Source organism: Rana temporaria, chromosome 13 (genome assembly GCF_905171775.1).
Source record: "Rana temporaria chromosome 13, aRanTem1.1, whole genome shotgun sequence".
In the NCBI taxonomy this organism is placed as follows: Eukaryota; Metazoa; Chordata; class Amphibia; order Anura; family Ranidae; genus Rana; species Rana temporaria.
This window is the reverse complement of record NC_053501.1, coordinates 55,926,108-55,943,046: the sequence shown is the minus strand read 5'-3', so window position 1 is coordinate 55,943,046 and position 16,939 is coordinate 55,926,108. Positions and strand designations below refer to the sequence as shown.

Sequence of the window (16,939 nt, the reverse complement as noted above, 5' to 3'; positions counted from 1 at the left end):
TCCGAACTGTTGCAACGAACATTCTGGTGGCCCGAGATACAGAAAGACTGTAAAAAGTATGTGGAGTCATGTACCACGTGTATCCGTAACAAGAACAGCAGGTCTAAGGCCTGGGGCCTACTCAAGCCACTGCCGGTTCCAAGCAGACCGTGGCAGATGATTTCCATCGATTTTATTGTGGAGTTGCCGCCATCCGGGGGCTATAATACCATCTTTGTGGTCGTTGACCGCTTATCCAAGATGGCCCACTTTCTACCTATGAAAGGCACTCCTTCTGCACAGGAGACCGCACAGGTCTTCATCAAAGAAATCATAAGACTTCACGGAGCACCGGCAAACATAGTCTCCGACAGAGGGGTCCAGTTCACCTCTAGGTTCTGGAGGTCATTATGTGAATCCCTGGGGATCGAACTTTCATTTTCATCAGCTTACCATCCGCAGACGAATGGACAGACGGAGAGGACCAATCAGACTCTCGAACAATATCTTCGCTGTTTTTCTTCTTTCTCCCAAGACGATTGGATGCACTTACTTCCTCTGGCCGAATTCGCCTATAACAACTCCTCCCACTCTGCCACCAAGCAATCGCCCTTCTTTGCAAATTATGGGTTTCACCCATCCTTTTTGTTCAACTCGATTCCTGAATGCTCAGTACCTGCCGTCCTTGAAACAGTGGACTTCTTTAATACCAACAACAAAGTGTTACAGGAAACAATGGCCAAGACCCAGGCTTACAACAAAGAAGTTTTTGATAGAAGGAGAAGAGGGGAATTAATACTAGATCCAGGCGACCAAGTTTGGTTGGCAACCACTAATCTGAAACTCGCTTGTCCCTCGAAAAAGTTAGGACCTAAGTTTCTGGGACCATTCCCTGTGAAGAGGCGAATCAATAATGTCGCTTATGAACTCGAGTTACCAGACTCCTTAAGGGTCCATCCCGTATTCCATGTAACCCTGCTAAAACCTGCTGTGTCTAATCCATTCCCTGATCGAGACGTTGGCCCACCTGAACCTGTGCTTGTGAACGGCGAGGAAGAATTTGTAGTAGAAGCGGTACTAGATTGCAGAAGAAGGAGGAATCAGGTTCAATACCTAATCAAGTGGCAGGGATACGGACCGGAGAACAACTCGTGGGAACCGGAAGACAATATTCACGCCCAAAGGCTCGTTCAAGCTTTCAAGAACTCTCATCCTGACAAGTTGGCTAGATTGGGCATCCGGAGGCTGCCCATTAGGAGGGGGCAATGTCAGGAAGGGCATGCCAGCACCCAAAATGGCGGCCATAGAGGTCGAGCTGGGTCTTCAGCTTCCACAGGAGCGCCGTTAGCGCCCGTGCGCGCGCGTGCGCGTGCGGGCGCCGCGGCGTGCACTCTCTGAGTGTTTTTGGCGCCAGACAGGCTATTTAGGCTGGCCTCTTCTTGGACTCAGGTGCTGTCCGTTCTATAGCGTTTGGCTAACCTACCTAGTAACCTGTATCCTGTTTCCTGTACCGTTGACCCGACCCGGCTTGCCTTTGATATCCCTGCTCTCCGCCCGCACCGACCCGGCTTGTTTTGGACCCTGCTTTCGCCTACTGATTCTGCTACTCTGCTGCCAGCCCAATACCGACCCAGCCTGCCCTGTGACCTCGCTTCCGGCTTCCGCCTGTGTTCCAGACGTATCCGATAGTGCATGACCCGGCTTGACCACTTCCTCTACCCGCTGACAGTTGCCTGGGACTACCACCTGCACCTGTGCCTCTCCGCTACCTGCTCAGCAACTCCAGCTTAGCGACTCACCAGCGATCCTGCAAGGCACTCGTGCGACTTTGTACTTTGGAGTCTCCTGTCCACTTTACCAGGAGCTCGGAGTCAGAGCTGCAAGGGAGGCCGTCTTCCGCACATCAGGCTCTTACCGTCAGGGGCGTGACAGTCCATGAGGAAGGATTACTTTACTTTGACTTTCCATAACTGCATGCTTGTTCCTGTTCAGATTCTCAGAAAAAGATAAGATGCTGATAGGGGGAGAGAGATAATTGAGCAAAGACACTGCTGCTGTTCCTTCACTGGCCAGCAGAGAGGGGTAGAGAGAGGACACAACTGTATTACTTAACTGTAACAGAATGGTGAAAAATGACACCAATGTAAGGGACATTACAACTTTCACTGTCTGTGTTTCTTTTCTGGCCATTATTACTATTTGTTTTATATTATGATGATTTTTACTGAAAATTATTTTGTCTTATAGTGAGCTGCTGTGGGTGTCAAATGCACTAAGAATGACACATTCTTTATTAATATATTGATTGTTACATTTTTACAACTCAATTAAGCTACAGTAGTGTGTTTTAGAGTTAATAATTTAGCATTTTAGTTTTCCTGAAACATGAAAGTTATTTCAAGGGTTTCACTGTGTTAAAAAAATTGAGAAATTCACATGATTTTATTTACATGTCAGATTTTGTTGTCGTCAGCACCTGAAAGTTTTACCACAATTAAAAAATACCTACAAGCAGCAAGTGGCAAGATCAAAAGGCTTGTGGAGCAATATCTTAAGGGCCAAGTTCACCTTTATGTAAACAAATGGGGGGATAAAGTCTGGCCTGTTGAGGTGTACTTTCTACTGTAAAGGACCAAAACACCAAAGTAATTAGAACAAGTAAGTTTAGTGTAGGCTGACAGTGTTTGCCTTGTCAGATAGTTGACAAGAAAGCGTTCTGTATTGAAAAATAATGCCTTTGGTCAAATTGCATGATTGTCTGATTGTTTTGTGCATTTTAAGTTTAGGTTTAAGAGTTATAGAGTGCACAATGGCATATAAAAGCTAGAATGGAATGGATGAGATTTGTGAGAAGCCTTGAAAATTGTAATATGAAGTTGTGCCTAGAGTGGAGGAGAAAACATTACTAGCAGAGTGAAGACTACACTTGGGTTAGTAGTTGGCAGTTACTGATATTATACCCGGGGAAAGCAGGTTAAGGTCTGTAGCTCACCACATTTCAAAGAATGAAGAAGGAGATTCTTAAGCAGCAAAATAAGATGTAGATGAATCTCGCAACAAGAGGTGGTTTATGGGTAAAATAGAGACTAGACACGATTAGATTACAGAGTGTGGTTAGATAGTAAATGTGAAGTTTAAATCACTGTGTGGAATCAGACATTACCCATAAACAAAATGCTTGTAGAGCTGTGGTAATTTTATTAACTACTTAAGGACAGCCCCACACAGATATACTGCAGCAGGGCATCCCTCCTGCACAAAATCATGTACCTGTACGTGATTTCGTGCACAGGGTACTCCGGCAACCCGTTTCCGCAGTGATTGGACACAGCGGGAGCCAATCAGCAGGCCGGGTAGACACGATGTCCACCGGGACCCGCCCATCATTAACAGGTGAGGCAGAATGGTGGTGTAAACAAGGCAGACCACCGTTCTGTCAGAGAGGAAAATGGCAATTTTGTGTTTCTGCTAGGCAGGAACATGGATCTCTGTCTTCCTCCAGTTAGACCATCCCCCACACAGTTAGAAAGCACTCTCTAGGAGCACACTTAACTCTTTGATCGTCCCTAATGTTAACCCCTTCCCTGCCAGTGTCACTAATACAGTGATCAGTGCTAAAAAATGCAATCTTGCTGTATTAGTGTCACTGGTCCCCAAAAATTGTCACTTAGTGCCCGAATTGTCTGCCGCAATGTCGCTGTCTCGCTAAAAATTGCTGATCGCCACCATTACTAGTAAAAAAAACATGTTTTTAGCATAGTTTGTAGACGCTATAACTTTTGCACAAACCAATCAATATATGCTTATTGGGATTTTTTTACCAAAAATATGTAGCAGAATACATATTGGCCTAAATTGATTAATACATTTTTTTTTTTTTTTAGTTGGATATGTTTTATGGCAGAAAGTAAAAAATATTGGGCTAGATTCACGTAGCCTTTACGTCGACGTATTTATTGATATGCTGCGTAAGTTAGAAGATGCACCGTCGTATCTATGCGTGCTATTCTGGGAGCTAGATACGCCTGAATTTCAGCTTCCTCCGACCGACGTAAGTGTTAGTACGCCGTCGTATCAAGGGGGGGATATTTACGCTGGCTGCTAGGGTCGCTTCCGTAGATTTATGCGTAGAATATGTAAATGACCTAGATACGCCGATTCATGAATGTACCTGCGCCCGCTACGCCGTTTACGTAAGGCTTACATCCGGCGTAAAGTTATCCCTTCTATATGAGGCGCTGCCAATGTTAAGGTATGGACGTCGGAACAGCCGTCAAATTTTACGTTGTTTACGTAAGTGGTACGTGAATGGGGCTGTGCGTAGGTTACGTTCACGTCGAAAGCATTGAGCTGACGTTTCTTAGGGAGTATTTGCGACGTGATTCTGAGCATACGCGCGCATGCGCCGTAAGAACGGCTATTAATTTACATGGGGTCACGGCTAATTTAAATGAGGCACGCCCCCTACCTGCCTATTTTGAATTAGGCAGGCTTACGCCGGCCTAATTACACTACGCCAGCGCAACGTACGGAGCGGGATCTTTCAGAATACTGTTCTGGGCTCCCTGATTTACGTCGGCGTAGCGCATATGAGATGCGCTACGCCAGCCAAAAGGTACGCCGCTGTACCTGAATCTAGCCCATTGTTTTTTGTTTTCAAAATTGTCGGTCTTTTTTTGCTTATAGCGCAAAAAAAAAACCGCAGGGGTGATCATATACTACTAAAATAAAACTCTATTTGTGGGGAAAAAGGAAATAAATTGTATTTGGGTACAGCATTGCACAACCGCGCAATTGTCAGTTAAACTAGTGCAGTGCCGTATCGCAGAAAATGGCCTGGTCATGAAGGGGGTCAAAACCTTTCTGAGACTAAAGTGGTTAAACAGTAACTGTTGGGAAAGGTAGGGCAGTGAATTGAAATGGGAAGAATAACACATTATATCCATATTACATGACAGAAGAAACAGGAGCATGAAAATAAAGAAGTGAAATTAGTATCTCATTTGAAACGACCAACCTAGAACTGCGGGAGTATATTATGCGTCTAATTTTTGTCAACATTGCTTCACCAATTTAGTATGTTTAGTTTACCAAGGTTGCTGGCCAACTCAACAGGATATATGGTTTGGTGAAGGGGTCCAGCACTGAGTTTTTGTATAGCATTTAGTGGTCCTTCTCAATAGTAAAGAAAAACAGACAGACAAGAGTTTTCAGAAAGTCAGGAAAATACAAGAGATCCATATTGCAATTATTCCGGTGTTTGTTTAAATGTCAATGATTACAATTGGAAAGTGGGAAAGAAGAGCATAAAAAAATGTGATACCAAGTAATGGCAATAAGGTAGCAGAAGCAAAGGCTCATGCAAGCATGAACCTTAAAGCAGAAATTTTGTACCAGGGCCTTTACATTGCAGTCACCTCATCTGCTAACTTCTTTGCCAGGAATAAGCCAGGATTTTGCTTCTAGTAAATTAAGCCCCTGGGCGATAATCCTGTATACTGTATAATTTGGCTCATGCAGGTAACTGAGTATGTATAATGGATGTATATCCACCCCGCCCACCAGGCTAAATACCTTTACATTGGTTATAAAGCAGTCTATACCCAGCAGGGTAATTACAATTACAAGGAGATTAACTGGTAAAACATGTACACTATTAGGACCATGCCTACCAAATAGCCGCAGTGAAATATTATAAGTACAGAATTCGCACCCCCCCCCCCCAATACCCAGCAAGTTATTGGTGTCGAAAAAAGTGGCACACCCCAGTAGGACCTTACAGGAAATCAATTGAATGTCTCAGGCCCCGTACACACGACCAGTTTCCTCGGCAGAATTCAGCTTCCGACCGAGTTTCTGGCTGAATTCTGCCGAGAAACCCGGCCGTGTGTACACTTTCGGCCGAGGAAGCCGACGAGGACCTCGGCGAGGAAAGAGAGAACATGTTCTCTATTTCCTCGTTGTTCTATGGGAGAACTCGGCCCGCCAAGCTCCTCGGCGGATCCAGGACTGAACACGCCGAGGAACTCGATGTGTTTGGCATGTCGAGTTCCTCGGCCGTGTGTACGGGGCCTGAGACAGAGACAGCGTTCTGATGATGAGGATCGCAAAAGATGATCAAGATGATGATAAAGATTGTGATGAAGATAAAGATGGAACCCTGGATGATGATCAAAGATGGTGTCCTTGATCCCTTTTCTCACTGGATTTTCCTTTTTCTCGCAAAAATCCTCTTATCTAGGAAACAGCCTAGAGGGCATAGATTAGAATATTTACTCACATCTGATTGGGGAGTAATATTACTGATAAACTGTTTGTTTGCACAGTCAGTAGTTTCACTCTTCCACCAGATGGTGCTCTAGGACTAGGAATCCTTATATTAGGTCTTCTGAAAAATTAGAATTTTACTCAATTCCATCTTAGATGGCATATAATATGTTTATTCCTGGGTTTATTTAAATATGGCATTGTATGTATAGGGTGTGTAGTTATATTCCCTGTGGTGTTTAATATTATTTTAAATATGAATCATCAGTGTACTATTATCCTACTCATGTAACATTGGCTGAAGGTGTGCGACTTTACCCAGCGATCCATGTTAATGCATGAATTATTACTCATTAAAAGATGTATACTGTGCACCATTTTTCATCTTTCTTCTGAAAATATATAGATTACAAAACACACTTACTTCTTATTATAAGTATTACAGTAAAATATAGACATAGTAATATTTTTCTTATCATGATTGAGTTTTTTGACATAGTATACTTTAAAAAGTGATTTAACCTTTTATAAATGTGTCCCAAAAGTAAAAACTGTTATGTCTTATGAAAATAATGAAACATATAAATTGACTTCCTTTCCTTGATTTCAAGAGTTTTGTAGGAACATACTAGAATGTTAACTTTTGGTTAAACATTCTTTGTGGGCTTTTCCCTCCCAGAGTTCCAGCTTATTAGACTTAGACAATGCCAGGAACTGACATTCTACATAAAGCGTCTTGTCTAGGCCATCAGCGTACATAGACCGGTGTATTGTGTGTCTTTAAAAGCGTGCCCCCCCCCCCCCCCAAGAGCCTGAGGACTAAAAGAACTACAGTTAAAGTTAGCACAAACACATCAAATCTCAAAGAACTGAGGTAGGGGCCCTTGTATCAGGTCTCTGCGATTTGTTATTGTCGGTTGTTACAGCTGGATCTCTAGGGGCGGTATTGCACCCACTGTCTTCTGCAGAGTCTGTTAGCAGGTCATCAGCAGGCTCACTTGTCTGTGGGAGCACTGGTTGTTGTGCTGAAACATTGGGGTGCTTGCATGGCTCAGTGGGACTCAGTGTTGATGCCATCTTGCCAGCTTCAGGTGAAGAGGATGCCAGCTGTAGTTTCTTAAGAAAACAGTCTATGTTTGCGGTGGAGAAGTGCTGTGGCAGATTTTCAGGTCTCCTCTAGTTAGTGATCCCCTAGTGGAGATGAACTGGGGATGGTAGGTGACTGCACAGTTTCTATAAGGTAGATGGCCTGGGAGGTAGCAGTATACGTTAGATGGCCTGGAAGCTCAGCTATGGCACTGCTTCACTCCTCCATACCAAGACCATACACCCTGTTATCTCTCCAACCTTTTGTGATGATCAAGATAACATTTGAGTCATAGAATATTAGAAAATACTGCAAGCTATTAGTTTAGGAGAATGTAGCCTATTTATTGTGAATTACTAAAAATGTATATTTTCAGGAATAAAACACTCTAATCCTAATTCAGTTCCTCATTAACTGTAGCAATTCCTCTGTTTTTGTCATTTAAATGCAGATCACGTGAAGCTTTTTAATATTTGTTATGGTGTTAATGTTGATGTAAATGTGACTTTTTTATTCTGTTTTTAGGTCTTTCCCTAATAACTACTGGGATAAGTTTGTTAAGAGGAAGGTAAGCCCTTTGTTTCCTGTGTGTATAGTTACTGTAAATGTCATACAATGCATTATTTGTTTATATAGTTCAGTGGGAATTAAATGTTTAATATAGTACATGGAACACAATTGACATTACATCTAAAAAAGATTTAATACATTAGGTACAAAACAACTTCAACTCATTTTTGTTTTTAACCATTTTAAAGACAGACGCACACAGAAAAAATTGCATTTCAAGGGACAAGACCCTCTTCTTCAGAGCAACTTGATTCTCTAAAGAAGAGGGTACATCCCTAGAAACACTTTAGCTGGCGAGTCTTGTGATGCCAGGGTTTTGGTGATGCTCATCCTTATTTAGGACTACCTTGCCACTTGGGTCTGGTCTATATTGCTGTCTTAGCCTCTGGCCATTGTGGGTATGCACTGTTACTGCACTAGGCCTTTGCACCCTTTTGTTTTTTGAGTTTTTAAGATATCCCTGTCTGAAGAGGGCAGCATCGGTGCAGCTTACCATTCTGTGACAAGAATTGATATTTGAATGGTCTATATACTAAAGCTCTTATGGTGCTTACAAAGTCCTATAGTGTCATTTGGAAATACATCTGTGTTTGTTAAACACTTTGAAGACCAGCATTTTAAATCCCTTTACTGTCCAGCCATTTTCAGCACTGTGGTGCATTGATTGACAATTACTGGGACATGCAGTGCTGTTCTCTGTTGTTTTTTTTTTTTTTTTTTTTTGCCTTTTGACAGGCAGAGCTTACCTTTGAAGGTATTTAATCACTCTTGGGTTTACATTTTACTATATAAAGGAATAAAGACTGAACATAAAAAAAAGTGTTGTCTTCATTTTCTATTTATAAAGCTTAGCAAATATTTTTTTATTTTTTTATACATTTAGACCAAAATGTATTCTGCTACATTTCTTTGTTAAAAAAATACCAAATAGAATGTGCAAACATATTGTATAGGCATACTTACAATTGCACCCCAAAACATCCTTCTACTCATCCTGTATGAGGATACCACATGTGTGAGACTTTTTTTTTTACAACCCAACTGTATACATAGGACCAAAGGGCTTTCAAAGGGCACACGTAACACATCTAATTTCTTGACTCTACCTATTATTGTATATTTTTGGGGGCTTTGGAGTACTGGGGCAGTAGAAACATCCAAAATTGACCAAGTTTTTTGGAAAACAACCACCCCAAGTATTTAGGAGGCATAGTGAGTTTTTTGAATATTTCTTTTTATGCCAAAAGTTTTGAAAATGTGGAAAAAAGTAAACATTTAGAGTGCCGGATAGGCACTTTTGGAATGTGAATGGAACAAAAATAGAGAACCTGCTCTCTGTAACAGCCGCTTTTTCTCCGGCTGTTCCTTGTTATAACAAACGCTCTGCGTGCCTGTTCTTTCCTAATGACAGTCGCTTTCAGCGCCGTAATGTGTTCCATGCTGGAACGCATACGACGCACGCGCGATGACGTCATCGCCCGATGCCGTGCTGCGTTCCATCTAATATATTTGTGTTACTAAATCTGCCATGTGGATATCAACATACTATTTGGGAGATACTGCTGTGCTAAGGACTGTTTGCTAAGGAGTACCCTAAAGGGTCAGCTACTCTCAAATTACTAGAGCAATATTTATCTCATATATGCAACTATAACTACCTGAGCTATATTGCCTCACTATAAAACCTATTTACTACCTGTACTCTCAAAGTACCTAAGCCTTAATTGCTACTCTTATGCAACTAGTAGTTGTCTCAACAACGCTTATTTACTACGTGCTGACATAAGTGCTACTTGTAAATGGGCCTATGCCCTAAGTTGCGGAACATGTTCGCCTAAACCTTCTATGCTAAGGGTTGACGTATTCTATACCTTCTCCCTTAGTCGCCTAATGCACGACGCTATGTTATACTCATAATCACTAACGTACAATTGTGCATTGCAATCTTTTACTACATAATATCATTTTAAACACCAAGCTCTGGTCGCATGTTGTAATGCGTCCATTCCTAGCAGCTCATCGCCTTTCTTCATGTGACAGAGAGATGATGTATAGATCCTCCAAACTCCTGTTGCAAGGAGTGACGCCTGGGGCCCAATACTGAGTTGTCACATAGAAAAGCGCATTGAAATCCTTGCTAACCACAGTTGTGGTTCACTCCCTTCACCACTGCTGTTACACTCTCAAACTTTTGTTTGCGGAAATTCCGACAGCAAAAGTCCGATGGAGCATACACAAGGTTGGAATTTCCGTCCAAAAGCTCACATCGGAAATTCTGACAAGAAAAGTCAGATTGTGTGTACACGGCATTACGCATCTAATTTTCTGACTACCTATCACATTTTTGGAGGCCCTGGAGCACCAGGACATTAGAAACACCCACACAATTATCTCATTTTGTTTTTGTTTGTCTTGCCACAAGTTTTGGGGAAAATAAGGAATGACATTTTTTTTTTAACACAAAGATGTCAATTAATTAATAGGATATGTCTAACACAGAGCATGAGTTTACTTAGAGTTATACCTCAAAACACATCCTGCTTCTCCTTCCGAGTATGGCGATACCACTTGTGCAGCACTTTTTCACAGCCTAGCCACACGGAGAGGCCAACAATCCAAGGAGCACCTTTAGGTTTTCAAGTTTCAAAAATTATGCATCTAATTTTTTAACTACCTTTTACAATTTCTGGAGGCTATGGAGCACCAGGATAGTAGAAAGACCCACAAAATTACCACATTTTGAAAAAACACCCAAAAGCATTTTTAAAAGGCATAGTGAATTTTTTCAATATTCCAATTTTTGCCACAAGTTTTTGGAAAATAAAGAAAGAAAATGTTTTTTTTTTTCATAGAGATATCATGTGTGAAACTTGTTTGCAGCCTAGTTGCATAGATAGGCCAAAAATCCAAAATGCCCATTTCAAGGGACATTAAAGGAATTGGATTACTGACAATGAATTGTTGGGCAAACAAGTTAGATTTTTCCATAAATTTCTGTTTCCACATGAAATTCTGGTTGGACTGCAAATAGGAGATGACAGGCACTGCTGTAGTAGGGGGTTGACACCAAGAAAGTGTCTCTGGGACACTATTGTGGACCCTAATTCTTTGTGGCTGATGTAACATCCCATTACTTTTGCCTGCCACTTCACTGGGCCTACACGCATCACTAGGGATCCTCTGTGAGAGATCATCACCTGATGATCTCCCGCAGAGGATCCCCAGTGATGCATGTACAGCCTTTCTCTTTTATATGATCCCATTTCCTTCCATCTGACGGATGAGAGTTCTGTGAGTACAAATCAGATTTCTGGATACCGTGGTTCGTGATCCTGTTTCCCTTTCATGCTCATGTGACTTACCGCCACTGGTGTGTGGGTCCACATCTTCTGGTAAGAGTACCTACCCCTTCTTTTTGTGACGGATGCACAATTCTGAGTGTTGCTTCTTCAAACAGGTGTTTACCACTGTTTTCATCACACAGACTGTAGTGTGTTGTGAGTTTATTCCAACACAGATGTCGGTGAACTTCTGTTTCATGAAAACACTGCTGAAATCACAGCTTGGAAATACTCTGTTTCCTCTCACAGCCTTTGTTTGTAATTTTGACTTCACTGTGATCAAAGAGCATGCTCATGGATGTATTAGAGGGTGCACATTAGTACCACAAATGGAGCCTGTTTTTAAATGACCTCTTGCCTTCAGGAAGCAGCATTCTGTCTATTTGTATAAAGCAGCTGGGCAGCAAGTAGTTAAACAAGTATAAATTAAGGCAAAAAAATCGTCATCTGGTCAAGCTGTAATGTTTCTGCTGTGTTTAAAAAATGTTTTGGATTTGCAATCAGTATGTGATTGTATCAGTTGATCCATAGTTGTGTACAATAATCATATTGTTTATTTAGTCATTTTTAAAAGTCTTGAACTGAAAATATGACAAGATGTGACAGAAAAAAATAATTAGCAAATGTAGTAGAAAACTATGACTGAACTAAATTGCAGAGATAAAATGTTCACATATTTTTAAGGTGCTCTGCTGTCAATAATCAATCTGAAAGCCACATAACCTGCTCAGTACTTTACTGAGAAAAGCCATGCATTGTGGTTTCAGCTGTCTGTACAAATCCACATTTTAATCATAGAATAATATCCACCAGCTAAGTTTCCATGGATATTAAGACTTGTGGAAGGATGTTAAGTCCCAGCTGAGCACTGGTAATTTTAATGCACTGAAATGTTGTCTGCAACCATACCGCAATGTTACAAACTGTGAAAGGATGAAGGAGGATGAAAATTATATGAATGTCAGTTAAAGTCCCATTATTAGATCAGGGCAGGATTTTCCTGATAGGGAAGAGACTTGACTATTGTAGTCTTAAAAACTGTGGGCCAGATTCACAAACAATTACGGCGGCGTAACGTATCCCCTTTACGTTACTCCGCCGCAAGTTTTCGTCGTAAGTGCTTGATTCACAAAGCACTTGCGTGTAAACTTGCGGCGGCGTAGCGTAAAGCCGTCCGGCGCAAGCCCACCTAATTAAAATGGGGCGTGTACCATTTAAATTAGGCGCGTTCCCGCACCGAACTTTCTGCGCATGCTCCGTTATAAAATTTCACGCCGTGCTTTGCGCGAAATTACGGCGCCCCAACGTGTTTTTTGAACGGCGACGTGCGTTACGTCTTTTCATATTCCCGGACGTCTTAAGCAAAAAAAAAATAATTTGAAATTCGACGCGGGAACGACGGCCATACTTTAACATGGCTGGTCTAAATCTAAGCCATGAAATAGCAGGCTTAAGTTTGCGACGGGAAAAACCGACTAGCGTCGACGTAAGAGAATGCGGCGAACGCGCCTACCTTTGTGGATCGCCGTAAACAGCTCATTTGCATTTGCGGAAAACGACGCAAACTCCATCCAGTGGTCGCCGAAGTATTGCATCCTAAGATCCGAAGGCGTACAAAGCCGTACGCCTGTCGGATCTTAGCCAAAAGCCGTCGTATCTTTGTTTGTGAATTACAAATAAAGATACGACGCGGCAAATTTGAAAGTACGCCGGAGTATCAGCAGATACTCCGGCGTACTTTTTCTGTGAATCTTGCCCCATATACAGTATATAACTTAACCACTTACCCCCCGGACCATATTGCTGCCCAAAGACCAGAGTACTTTTTGCGATTCGGGACTGCGTCGCTTTAACAGACAATTGCGCGGTCGTGCGACGTGGCTCCCAAACAAAATTGGCGTCCTTTTTTTCCCACAAATAGAGCTTTCTTTTGGTGGTATTTGATCACCTCTGCGTTTTTTATTTTTTGCGCTATAAACAAAAATAGAACGACAATTTTGAAAAAAATGAATATTTTTTACTTTTTGCTGTAATAAATATCCCCCAAAAATATATAGAAAAACATTTTTTTTCCTCAGTTTAGGCCGATACGTATTCTTCTACATATTTTTCTAAAAAAAAAATCGCAATAAGCGTTTATTGATTGGTTTGCGCAAAAGTTATAGCGTTTACAAAATAGGGGGTATTTTTATGGCATTTTTATTAATATTTTTTTTACTAGTAATGGCGGCGATCAGCGATTTTTTTTTCGGTATTGCGACATTATGGCGGACACTTCGGACATTTTTGACACATTTTTGGGACCATTGGCATTTTTATAGCGATCAGTGCTATAAAAATGCATTAGATTACTATAAAAATGCCACTGGCAGTGAAGGGGTTAACACTAGGGGGCGGGGAAGGGGTTAAGTATGCCTGGGTGTGTTCTTACTGTGGGGGGGGGGGGGTGGCCTCACTAGGGGAAACACTGATTTTCTGTTCATACATTGTATGAACAGAAAATCAGCATTTCCCCTGCTGACAGGAACGAGAGCTGTGTGTTTACACACACAGCTCCCGTTCCCCGCTCTGTACCGAGCGATCGCGTGTGCCCGGCGGCGATCGCGCCCGCCGGGCACACGCACGGGAGTCGGGGGCGAGCGGGGGGCGCGCGCGCGGGCCTCCGGCGGCGCGCGTGCGCCCCTAGTGGCGGCTAATAGGCAGGACGTCCATTTACGTGGTCTCGCCTAGGAGAGCCACCTTGTGGACGTATTTCGGCGGTGCAGCGACGGCAAGTGGTTAAGACTAGTGGCTGCTGAAACAAGACAGAAACATTGGTATCATATTACCAAAAGAAAAGAATGTTGAGTTGTGACATACCAAATAATTGCAAAAAATGTGCCAACACTATAAAAACACAAATGTGTAACCTTTTCTGGCTGTGTGTTTGCTTACTACAGTATCCCAGCCTGCAAGTAAACACTTCAGTGCTGAAGGACAAAAGCTTGGGTGATACTTCACTTACTTGCTACTCACTTTTGCGATTGGGATCATGTACTTTGATGCTGCCATCTTTGATTTTTATAGGAGTGGGTAATGTCATTAATTTCTTATGTGAAAGCACCTCCCAAGGTAATGCCCTTCAGCACTGAAGAGTGTACTTGCAGGTTGAGATGCTGTATTAAGTAAACCCACAGCCGAAGAAGATCACACATCAACTTGCTCCTTTATTGGCATTGTCTAGTCTGTAAAGGCCCATACACACGATCGGATTATCCATTGGGAATTGTGTGATGGGAGGCTGTTGTCGGATAATCCAACCATTTGTATGCTACATCGGACAATTGTTGTCGAATTTTTCGCCAACAAATGTGGGATAGCATGCTTTAATATTGTCCGCCAACAATTATGTGTTGTCGGATTATTCGATCGTGTGTACACAAAACGCCAAAGTACAAACACACATTCTCAGAAGCAATGCTAACCATACCACAACATTAGCAGAAGTTGCACAGGGTGGAGCTAAAGAGCTGAAAAAACCCGTAGTTTTGTGTTTGCTGGCCGACAATTCTTTGCCATTTTGTATGCAATACAATTTCTTGGCCAATGCCCTTCGGACAAAAGTCCTACAATTTGTCCACAGAAAATCTAATCGTGTGTACGAGGCTTTAGGAAAAACATGAGATTTTTAAACACATAGAGGTCAAAAGGCTTTACTTGAAGTGGCCCTCAACATGCTTGAATGCACAAAATTATGCATTTGTACTATTATTGGCAAGACAGCACACGGTGCACTAAAGCAGTGGTTATCAGCCCTGTTCTCAGGGCCCACTAACAGGCGAGGTTTTATGTATTACCTTGGGGAGATGCAGACTAGAATACTACAATCACTGAGCAGCAAATGATATCACCTGTGATCAGCTATCTTGCAAACCTGGCCTGTTAGTGGTCCCTGAGGACAGGGTTGATGATCACTGCACTAAAACACCTCAAAGGGGTGAATTCAGCCTAAAACAGCTCAAGGAATCACTGCTAAATTGAAATTTGGTTTAACAAGGGATATAATGTAATTCAACCGATCTACTCTAAATATACTTGTTTGTGAAATAACTACACATCCATTATAAATGCATCTGCCTGCTCATAAAAATAATACCACAGTAAAAGAAAACTGAATAGAATATACGGTAATATAAGCAGTTTTCTAAACTAATTATTTCTATCCAGCCAAGTAATCCATGTATACAGTCTAAACTGTCCCTAGACATTCATCTTCCCAAAGTCTTTTCTTCATTAGAATTGTATGTGTGGATATCATTGCTTAGTAGTTAAACAATGACAAGAACAGCTCAGCATGCAACACTATAGGGATGGCAGTTTCAAGAGACATCATAGCAATAAATGTGGTAAATGCATAGTTCTATAAAAAAAATAGTATTTTCCTGTATTATTTCAAATACATTTTATTGAGTATTTAATTTCAGTCCAGTAACTTAGAATATGTTTTTGTGTCCAGAGAGAACAGTTTAATACAGATATTAACACTGTGCGTAAAGATGAATATGTTTTATAAACCCCTCATAATATACATCCATTTACGAACTGTTTGTTCTGTGAAGCTAAGGCGTGTAAATGAAGGTCTTTTCTGTGCAAATGAAATTAATGTCAGCAATTAAAACATTTGTTCTGCACTAGCAAAAAATATTTAATTCTCCTCTTTACTAGAGTACTTCAAAATTATATTGCGCTAACATAGTGTCAGTTTTATTCTAACAGCTCTTCAGTAAATCCCTGGAGTCTTTCCATGTGGCGTGTTTTAAGCTAATAATGCATAGCAACATCGTTAATAAGCTTTTATCTCACTTAGAGCTTCAACTCTGCACTGTTGACTGAGATGTATTGCATTTTAATTGTTTTGTCTTTTTTGTCATTGCAAAGAAACAATCTATATTTCTTCTAGCACACAGGAAATGATAGCAAATAAGTGGATCTGTGCCACATGGGACAGATGTTCAGAAATAATTGTGTGATCATGGTTTATATTCTTCGCCCGTGGCAACTTTTAGCAACATACTTGTTAGAAGATGCATAGCATTTTCTTTGTCCTTCAGTGTTCTTATAAATGTATTATGAGTTCATTGCATATCGATGTAAACAATAAACAAATCTATTACTTCAGTAAGCAATGAGAGTAGCTTAACATGGACATAGAAGTATGTGTCTTATTTAAATACCCAATGTGAAATCGAAACCTGTTATGGAGTTCCATTAATTAATGCAGAAAAAGTGCCACACACGCCATAGTGTGTATAATGTCTCACAGAAGGCAGCGAATCCCAACCACAGCACTACCTGCCTGGAGTTTGCATGTTCCCCCTGTGTCTGGTAGGTTAATTGGATGGATCCTGTCTAAATTTGCCCTTGTATGTATAAATGTAAGTTAGGGACCTCATATTGTGAGCTCCTTGAGGGCAGGAACTGATGTGAATGTATACAATACTGTACAGTAAAACCTTGGTTTGCGAGCATAAATCGTTCCATAAAAAAAAGTTGTAATCCAAAGCACTTGTATATCAAAGCATTTTTTTTACAGGGTATAAAAGAGAAGAGAGGCACCTCTGAGTGTAGCAATAAGTTGCTAAATGTTGTATCTCCGTTAAATGTAACCATATTGCTACACTAAAGCCCTGTACACGTGATCAGTTTGTCTGATTAA

General features: G+C 41.4%; 1 protein-coding gene across 11 annotated transcripts in view; it reads left to right on the top strand.

Moving 5' to 3' along the window:
- Positions 1–16,939, top strand: part of LOC120920819 (ryanodine receptor 3) — a 692,572-nt gene that overhangs the window by 645,689 nt on the left and 29,944 nt on the right. For all 11 annotated transcript variants that reach the window (XM_040333156.1, XM_040333154.1, XM_040333152.1 and 8 more), the window contains one exon: positions 7,859–7,901. In XM_040333156.1, coding sequence (XP_040189090.1) covers positions 7,859–7,901 — 43 coding nt within the window. The remainder of the gene's footprint in view (positions 1–7,858; positions 7,902–16,939) is intronic.